General features: G+C 49.9%; 1 protein-coding gene across 1 annotated transcript; it reads left to right on the forward strand.

Moving 5' to 3' along the window:
• Positions 1-1,589: 1,589 nt before the first annotated feature.
• LOC133363257 (interferon-induced protein with tetratricopeptide repeats 5-like) lies at positions 1,590-7,658 on the forward strand. The gene is made up of 2 exons (XM_061582646.1): positions 1,590-1,734; positions 5,848-7,658. The coding sequence occupies exon 2, from the start codon at positions 5,921-5,923 to the stop codon at positions 7,202-7,204; it is 1,284 nt and encodes a 427-aa protein (XP_061438630.1). The 5' UTR covers positions 1,590-1,734; positions 5,848-5,920; the 3' UTR covers positions 7,205-7,658.
• Positions 7,659-10,291: the final 2,633 nt, after the last annotated feature.

Genomic DNA, 10,291 nt, shown 5'->3' on the forward strand with positions numbered 1-10,291 from the left:
ACAGAAAGCAAACTGGTGAGGTTTGGCCCAGAACTTGAATACAAGGCAGAGGTGGAGTCTGAGCCCAAGCACACAAGAGCACTTCTTGGGACCCGGTTTTTTCCTGTGATAGCACATCTATTTCACAGAAGGCAAATTCAATTTCTCTCCCCCTTCTGCCAGCCGACTTGCCCCACCAATCTCTCTCTTTCTCTCTCTCCCCAGTTCACCAGCCATTCGCAACCTGATAGCAGCACCAATAGTGCTGCTTAGTGGACCTACAAACAGCAAGAAAAGGTATTGCTGATCACCCCAGAAGTTCGCTGGGAAGTCGCCGTTCCGGGCTGTTTTACGTAAAAGCGTATTATAGCCCAGAACGGGTATCGGAACGTGCGGGCTGTTTTACGGAAAAGCGTATTATAGCCTGGAACAGGTATCGGAACGTGGCTTACGTGGATGTTTTGTGTCTTATTGCATGCATCCCATGTAGTCTTGTTGGACTGGTGAATTTGGTGGGTCTGGCTCGCTGGGAAGTCACCATTCCAGGCTGTTTTACGTAAAAGTGTATTATAGCCCGGAACGGGTATTGGAACGTGGTTTATGTGGATGTTTTGTGTCTTATTGCATGCATCCCATGTAGTCATGTTGGACTGGTGAATTTGGTGGGTCTGGCTCGCTGGGAAGTCACCGTTCTGGGCTGTTTTACGTAAAAGCGTATTATAGCCCGGAACGGGTATCGGAACGTGGTTTGTGTGGAAGTTTTGTGTCTTATTGCATGCATCCCATGTAGTCATGTTGGACTGGTGAATTTGGTGGGTCTGGCTCACTGGGAAGTCACCATTCCAGGCTGTTTTACGTAAAAGTGTATTATAGCCCGGAACGGGTATCGGAACGTGGTTTATGTGGAAGTTTTGTGTCTTATTGCATGCATCCCATGTAGTCGTGTTGGACTGGTGAATTTGGTGGGTGTGGCTCGCTGGGAAGTCGCTGTTCTGGGCTGTTTTACGTAAAAGCGTATTATAGCCTGGAATGGCTATCGGAACGTGGTTTGCGTGGAAGTTTTGTGTCTTATTGCATGCATCCCATGTAGTCGTGTTGGACTGGATTATTGGGTCTGGCTCGCTGGGAAGTCGCCATTCCGGGCTTTCATTCCATTCTGGTGGGCATTTTGGTTGTTAAAGGGTTAATAAAAAATCCTATCGGAATGGTTTTTGTTCCTAAATGTTGTTCCCAAGTGTCTCTAACACATCCCAGTGTTTTTGGCATAAATTTCTTTTATAAAGGGCCCATTCCGGCCTGTTCCGTTCGGTTCCGCGCTCTCCCGTGAGTTGGGGGTGAGGATCCCTGCTCCGAACTGATCTGCTCGTGGAGACATTGGAAGGGTGAGGAGGGCTCTGGCGCCCGTGGGTGTCCCAACAGGGCATCTGGTTGCCCACTGGGGGAACAGGATCCTGACTCGATGGGTCCCCTTTGGCCTGCCCCAGCTGCAGCCAGGCTCTCCTGATCCTCTGCGGAGGAACTTCCTTCCAGCTCCTTGGGGAGGGGAGAAAGCCAAATCACACTCTTAGTTTCAGTTTCCATTTTCCCAGAGCCAGCTGGCTTCACTGAAAGACAGGTTTAAAAAGAGGAGGATGCAAGCAACTGCGCAAAGGCTGTTGGACTGCAAATAGGACGAGGTTTGCTGCCTGGGAAACTCACCCTCCTTTCTGGCCACGGATAGCGGAGAACTCGGGCCCTGGAAGAAAGCACCATGAGGTAAATACGCTGAGATCATCACCAACAGATCAGACTTCTGCTGCCAGCTGGGAGGGAGGGAGATCCATTCCCAGTTCTAGATCATGCACAGCAGCGGTGGGGATGTTGTTGGACCCCAGCTCCAAGCAGCCAGCGTGACCAGTGGTCAGGGACAGTGGGAGCTGTATCCCTGCAACACGGGGGGGGGGGCTGTAGATGAACTCATCCCTGGGGTACAGGGTGCCAAAATTTGGCAGCCACAGGTGGAAGAGAACCCCAGGGCTTCTCCTATATCAAATGGAGTGGAGAAGAGGGCATTGGAGCTGGTATTGGGGGGAACCTTTGGCTGACAGAGGGACTCCCTGCCCTCCTCCTCTCTCTGATTCCCCTCCCCCATGCAACTCTTCATCACCACTGGGCTCTTTATTTCTTTTATTTTTATTTTTAACCAAAATGGAGACAATAGTCCAGAAATCAGAAGAAGGCTAGGACTGGGGAGGTCAGCTATGAGAGAACTAGAAAAGGTCCTCAAATGCAAAGATGTATCACTGAACATCAAAGTCAGGATCATTCAGACCATGGTATTCCCGATCTCTATGTATGGATGTGAAAGCTGGACAGTGAAAAAAGCGGATAAGAGAAAAATCAACTCCTTTGAAATGTGTTGGAGGAGAGCTTTGCGCATACCATGGACTGCGAAAAAGACAAATAATTGGGTGTTAGAACAAGTTAAACCAGAACTATCATTAGAAGCTAAAATGATGAAACTGAGGTTATCATACTTTGGACACATCATGAGAAGACATGATTCATTACAAAAGATAATAATGCTAGGAAAAACAGAAGGGAGTAGAAAAAGAGGAAGGCCAAACAAGAGATGGATTGATTTCATAAAGGAAGCCACAGACCTGAACTTACAAGATGTGAACAGGGTGGTTCATGACAGATGCTCTTGGAGGTCACTGATTCATAGGGTTGCCATAAGTCATAATCGACTTGAAGGCACATAACAACAGCAAATACCATCTTTTGTTAAAATACCTCAGGGCAGTTTACTACTCAGAATATAATCTATAATACAGGTCACTGTATAACATAATATCCATGCATTAAAAAGACAATAAATATGGTTGCATCAATGCACTGCATAATGGTAAGTAATACACGAGAGTGGCTGTATAGCCTGCATGGATTTTTCACATTCCACAATGTTACATTGAAAATAACCCCCATGCCATTCTGATGCTTCCCATAAGCTCATTTCAGAACAAAACCTTACAAAATGTACAGTACTGAACTCAGAAACACTTGCTTAACAACCTTCTAAATTGTCATGGCAATAACAGTAAGCAATACATAGTAATTATGCAGCACACCCTCAGGGCAGGCGGGGTCCAGCCGTGCCACCTCTGCACAGCGGCAGCTAATAAACACTGTCCCATGTACCAAATTGCTGGTAAGTTTGTGCAAAAACGGGGGGGGTGTCTTACACAGTAGTGGCAACTGTTAAGAGCAGGGCATCAGATGGCTGAAGCCCCCCTCCCTTTTCTTTTCTTTGTAAGCCGGCTTCTGCCGCCTCTGGTGTTGCCACCAAGATATTTCCTCCTGAAGATGGCTGTACAAAGCATAGGAGCCCTGCCAGAATGAAATGTTGGCAGCTCTGCACTTTACAGTGGATGTTTTGGGATCTGGTTATGTAAAAACACAAAGCATTTCCTAGCCCACAAAGAATGTTTCTAGCCTGAGTCTGCAGGTGGAAGGATTTCAAGCAGCTGCAATGGGGGCCTGTTGAAAGTTCTCTTAACATGCTCAGAAATTAAGGCATGGTTACACGTTACACCAGAACCAGGTGTGGCATAGTGGTTAGAGCAGCCTTTCCCAACCAGTGTGCCTCCAGATGTTGTTGCACCAGAACTCCCATCAGCCTCAGCCAGCATTGCCAATGGTCAGGAAGATGGGAGTTGTGGTCCAACAACATCTGGAGGCACACTGGTTGGGAAAGGCTGGGTTAGAGTGTTGGACTACACCCTGGGAGACCAGGGTTCGAATCCTCACACAGCCACGAAGCTCACTGGGTGACGTTGGGCCAGTCACTGCCTCTCAGCCTCAGAGGAAGGCAATGGGAAACCCCCTGACTACTGCTTACCATGAACACCCTCTTCATAGGGTCGCCTACAACCATACTACCCTGAACACACCTGGTTAGGACTTGGATGGGAGACCGCCTGGGAATACCGGGTGTCGCAGGCTAATAGGAAAGCAATGGTGAACCACCTCTGAACACCTCATACCATGAAAACCCTATGAATACATCCAAAAAAGATGCATAGGGTCGCCATAAGTTGTAATCGCCTTGAAGGCGTATAACAACAATACATGTTACGCTCATCACCTATAAGGGAACAATGTGTAACAAGTCAGAACTGGACTGTTACAGAGGCAGAGAAAGTTGGCGAGGATCTTGGGCTCACTGCCTATCTGCCAGTAGCGACTGGTAGCTCCATGTCAGTAGGGCAGTGGAATCTGCTCCGGGTTTTAGTCCAGACTTTCAAGGAGCTGTCCAAGGTGCTCAGCACCAAGTTTGAACTGAAACCCGGAGAGGATTCCACAGACATGGAGCCGCCACTGCCACCTGCCTATGGTTAACTTTCACTTACTTTCCTTTTCCTTTAACACAGGGGTGGGGAGACCTTTGTGAGCCCTGGGGGCCGCATTTCCTCATGGGCAAACATCTGGGGGACGCAAGTCCGGATTGGGCAGAGTGAGAGGTAAAAGGGGGCAGGGCAATGTATGTGGCTCTCACTTTTCATGGAATCAGAATAGTAGAGTTGGAAGGGGCCTGTAAGGCCATCAAGTCCAACCCCCTGCTCACTTTTCTACAATAGGGAACATTCCAGCGACACAAAAGTAAGTTTTTCCTAACACACACACACACACGGCGCCACCTCTCTGTGCTCCACCCAGACAACATCACTGTTCCAGGACATATTCCCACTAGGCAAAAGCACTCAGGGAGGGTGCAGAGCTTGGCTGGCGTGGGATGTTAGCAGGGGAGAGTCTCGAGGGCCAGACAGGGGGGCCTGGAGGGCCGCATTCTGTCCCCCACCCCTGCTTGCAGGGCTAAACCTTCCACGTTGGAAGCTTACCATGAACACCCTATTCATAGGGTCACCAGAAGTTGGAATCAACTTGAAGGCAGGCCATTTTTACATGTTTGCATGCTGCCTTATACCAGGTCAGATCCTTGGCCTACCTAGTTCAGTATTGCCAACGCTGACTGGCAGCAGTTTCCCTAGGTTTCATGCAGGAGTCTTTTTCCAGCCGTGCCCAGAGATGCCAGGGATTGAACCCGGAACAGCAAAGCCAATGGTCTAGTTTGTCCTAGGGGTTGAAAAGGGGAGGGGGAGGGACAGGCAAAGCGGCTCACCCCACCACCACACACACACACAAGAGAGGGGAAGGGAGGCATCTCGGTCGCCCTCAGGATGCCACCAAGGGCCTTGAAGAGCTACGGAGAAGAGGGGGTGGGCAGGTGCAGCTTCCCACTCACTGGACAGGGCAGGGGGAACTCCGGCTGCGAAATGACCTCTCCTGCGGGGGCTTCGAAGGAGGTCTAGGAGGCAGCTGGGGTGGGGCCGTCGCTCAGGGATAGAGCGCCCTCTACTGTCAACAGGAGTGCAGGTCACACGCCTGTCTAAGGCCACTTGTAGAGCCACTGGAGTAGATTCCAGTCTTTGCCAACCTGGTGCTATCCAGATGGTCTGGGCCCTCAACTCCCATCTGTACCAGCCACCACAGTTGTGTGGGAGTTGTTGTCCAAGATATCTGGAGGGCACCAGGTTGGGGAAAGGTGCAATATGCCATACTGGCTAGATGGACCAAAGTTCTGATCCAGTATAAGGCAACTTCATACGGCTTCTGTCTAGACATTTCATCCTCGTTTATTTTTACCTTGCTTCCAGGGTAGCTGGGCTGGGCTGCAAAGCCTAGTGCTGGTGAGACCCATGGTCTGTTATTTGCCCAGGGGCAAATGTGTGTGTCGAGAATGATGAGCCTGGGCCCATGACCTTTTCGGTACCTAGCAGAAGGCCCTTGCCTGCAGCGCTTACTCTTCTCCTGTCTCTCTCTTCCCAGTGGCAGACCACTATGAGAGAAGCTCCAGGGCTTGCAGTGCCATTTCACCTGGCAGTTTGAGATCAGGGACAGGATGCAGGTGACACACATCCTGAAGACGTTGGCTCTCCAGGCGGAACACACGCCACACCGGAACCACGCCACCTTCATCGCCATGAAGGCCTACCTGCAGCACTTGCAAGGGGACTACAGAGAGGCCCTGGGCAGCCTCCGAGAAGCAGAGGAAGTCCTGAAACGAGACCATCTGGCCAACTTCTCCCGCCAGGCCCTGGTGACTTACGGGAACTATGCCTGGGTTTATTACCACTTGGCCAATTTCGACATGGTGGAGCTCTACCTGGGCCGGATTCGGGAGACCTGCCGGTCCCTGGCCAGCTCTGAGACTTACTCTGTTCTGACCCCTGAAATCCATGCCCAGAAAGGCTGGTCGCTCCTGGCTGTTGGCTTCCGGAACAGGGAGGAGGCCCAGGAGTGCTTCCGAATGGCACTGCAAGGAGATGAGTCCAACGAGGAATTCAACGCAGGACTGGCAACCTCTGTGTATGCATGCTATTGTCACACTTGGGCACCTGACCATCTGGAAGAAGCCCAAAGATTGCTGGAAGAGGTAGTTGATCACCAGCCCCAGAATTACGAAGCCAAAGTGTATTTGGCTAAACTGCTTCAAACGGTAGACATGGAGAGATCGTCCTGCCTTGCAGAGGATGCTGTCCAGAACAGCTTCAACCCCGAAGTCCTAAGAAAAGCCAGCAAAGTGTATGTGCCACAACGCCTTCCCCGAGCAATTTCCATTTTGAATCAGGCCATAGTCCTGGATTGCGGCTACCATCTCCTCCACAATGACCTTGGCCTCTCCTATATGAAGTTGTTGGAGAGGGCATCACAAGATGACAGAGAAAACATAGTTGCAGCTGCTATTGAGAGCTTCAAACGGTCTCTGGAAATTGATTCCTCATCAATCTTTTCCAGGTTGAAGTTGGCTAAACTCTACGGAGAAAAGGCCCCTGCTTACGAGGAAGAGATGTACCTGACCCTGATGGAGGGGCTGCCAGGAGCCAGCAAGCGATGCCAGCAGGCCATCTACCTCCACTGGGGGGACTTCCTCCTCCACAAGAAGGGGCTGAAGCACCAGGCCCTGGAGATGTACCAGGCAAGCTTCAGAATCCCAGGGGGCCATGCTTTGGAGAGGAAGGATGGGGTGGAACGTCTGGAGCACCTGGCTAGGATGTTCCTGCAAGACTCTGAGATGGACCAAGTTCACTCTATCTACAGCTTCCTTGAAGAAATGGGAATTCAGGATCCACGTCGCAGGAGGGGAAGGGGTGCATGGCATGAGAGTGGCAGGGCCCAGCGATAAATGATTCCCCCTTCCACCACGGGGACTTCTGCAGTCCCGAAAAAGCTGAGGTGATAATAGGAGGGGGATGGGTCATTGTGATTCTGCTTGCTACCAGCGTGGGAAGAAGTTCTCTGCTGGGGTTTCCCCTGTAGCTTTTCCTGGGAAAGGCTGATTTCTGTGACGTTTCTTTGCATTTCCCCAGTACAACCACTAAAAAAAAAGCTTCCGATTTTCCCCAAGAAAGAGCAAGTTGTCTGCAGAAGTTGCAAGGTTGGCCTTTATTTAAATGTTACGTGGATATTCTGCTATTTTCCCTTCCATTCGTTTGTTTGAAGTAAAACCTCTCTGTTCTCATTTTCAGACACCTTCTGGTGTCCCCTGACCAGGGCCAGATTATCCATTAGGCTTAGTAGGCTGAAGCCGAGGGGCCCAGAGCTCTTGGGGGCCCATGCATAAGCTAAAAAAAATGATACTTACCTTTTTCTCTGCTGTTTTTTGTGGTTTGCCATCAATCAAGATGGCGGCTGAGGTTTCCCTAAGGGGCTGAAGCCTCTGCCGCCATCTTGGTTGATGGCACACATGCGTGACGTGCGTGCAGGTTTGCCATCAACCAAGATGGCAGCAGAGGCTTCAGCCCCTTAGGGAAACCTTGGCTGCCATCTTGATTGATGGCAAACATGCATGCAGCTGCAAAAAAAGCAGAAAGGTAGGTGAAGCGGGGGGGGTGGGACGGGACGGCGGGCAGCTCAGAAGCTCCTGTCCTGCGATCGCTCCTGCTGCGGCTCCTTCCGCGGATCACGGAGGGGCCCAGGGCATGCTGGTGCCCAAGGGCCCCGTCATGCCTGGAGCCGGCCATGAGAAAAATATTGCCTAAGAGGAGAAGGGGCCCCCAAACACCAATCAGCCTAGGGGCCCTCCTCAGCTTAATCCGGCCCTGCCCCTGACGTGTGTCGTTCTGCTTCAGGTTCAATAAACTAGATGCCACCCTGCATACAAAAGACTGGCTGGATAGTGTTCAAATCAGCATCCGCAGTTCAGGTGTTGTCGGAGTCTAGTTCCCATCAGCCCCTGCAGCCAGTAGTCAAGGCTGAGAGGATCTCCTCTTTGTCAGGATTCTTACTTTACACACAAGTGTGGCAGCCTGATTTGAAGAATATCCAAGAGTCTGGCACCTGTCAATAACGTTACCTGTACTGAATCAGCTACACCCTTCAGGAGATCTACTTTTGAGGATAGTCCCGAGGTAACCTAACTACCAGAGAAACCAGACATAATATAGAAAGTCTTTCCCTTACCTGCACCTGGGATTTGATGTTATGCATTGTTACATACAGCTATACTGTTTAGCTCTATATGTTGTTTTGGAATGTTATTTGTTTCTTATAATAAAAGTTTGTTAAAAGCAACAACACACAGTTACACCTTATTCTGTGCCCTCCAAAGTGGGGTGGGGGGAGGACTTGTGGCGGTCCAGATGTTATTGGAGTCTTAGTAGCCAGTGTGGCTAGTCGTCAGGGATGGTATGGAATTTTATTTCTTCCTTATTTATTATTCCATTTATTTCCCACCTGGTTCTCCTGCTCCCATATTATCCTCACAACAACCCAGTGAGGCAGGTTAAGCAGAGAGTTGGTGATTTGGCCAAGGTCACCCGCTGAGCTTCATGGCTGAGTGGGGATTTGAACCCTGGCCTCCCAGGTCATGGCCCAGCACTCTTTAAGCACTACACCAGAAAACAGAAATGGAGGTGGAAATTGCCCGTGTTCATTTATTTGTCCCATGTCCAGGACGGAAATTATTCCCGCGAATACAACCGGTATTTGCTGCTGCTGTCGTTGCTTTCAGTCCACAAATTGGTTACCTTCCTTCCCCCGTTTGCGTTGTGTTTCACTTGCACTGAAATGAGCGGGGTGGGGGTAATGTAATGGCAACATAATTAATGTAATTCATAACACAAATAGTGTCGTTTTTGGCGGGAGATGGACTGCAGCGGAACGGAAACAGTGCTGCATGCAACGGAGACGTAGGGTGGAATGGGAAAGGATGCCTTCTTCTCTCCCCACTGCATATAAGAACATAAGAACATAAGAAGAGCCTGCTGGATCAGGCCAGTGGCCCATCTAGTCCAGCATCCTGTTCTCACAGTGGCCAACCAGGTGCCTGGGGGAAGCCCGCAAGCAGGACCCGAGTGCAAGAACACTCTCCCCTCCTGAGGCTTCCGGCAACTGGTTTTCAGAAGCATGCTGCCTCTGACTAGGGTGGCAGAGCACAGCCATCACGGCTAGTAGCCATTGATAGCCCTGTCCTCCATGAATTTGTCTAATCTTCTTTTAAAGCCATCCAAGCTGGTGGCCATTACTGCATCTTGTGGGAGCAAATTCCATAGTTTAACTATGCGCTGAGTAAAGAAGTACTTCCTTTTGTCTGTCCTGAATCTTCCAACATTCAGCTTCTTTGAATGTCCACGAGTTCTAGTATTATGAGAGAGGGAGAAGAACTTTTCTCTATCCACTTTCTCAATGCCATGCATAATTTTATACACTTCTATCATGTCTCCTCTGACCCGCCTTTTCTCTAAACTAAAAAGCCCCAAATGCTGCAACCTTTCCTCGTAAGGGAGTCGCTCCATCCCCTTGATCATTCTGGTTGCCCTCTTCTGAACCTTTTCCAACTCTATAATATCCTTTTTGAGATGAGGCGACCAGAACTGTACACAGTATTCCAAATGCGGCCGCACCATAGATTTATACAACGGCATTATGATATCGGCTGTTTTATTTTCAATACCTTTCCTAATTATTGCTAGCATGGAATTTGCCTTTTTCACAGCTGCCGCATACTGGGTCGACATTTTCATCGTGCTGTCCACTACAACCCCGAGGTCTCTCTCCTGGTCGGTCACCGCCAGTTCAGACCCCATGAGCGTATATGTGAAATTAAGATTTTTTGCTCCAATATGCATAATTTTACACTTGTTTATATTGAATTGCATTTGCCATTTGCTCCCCCACCACCTGCTTCTTCAGCAGGCTCTCTTGCAAACTCTCTCCCCATAGCATGCAGCCCCTGCTGAGGTGCTATGAAGCTTCTTTGCAGCCCTCTCAC

The sequence above is a fragment of the Rhineura floridana genome, chromosome 8, assembly GCF_030035675.1.
Source record: "Rhineura floridana isolate rRhiFlo1 chromosome 8, rRhiFlo1.hap2, whole genome shotgun sequence".
NCBI classification, from domain to species: domain Eukaryota; kingdom Metazoa; phylum Chordata; class Lepidosauria; order Squamata; family Rhineuridae; genus Rhineura; species Rhineura floridana.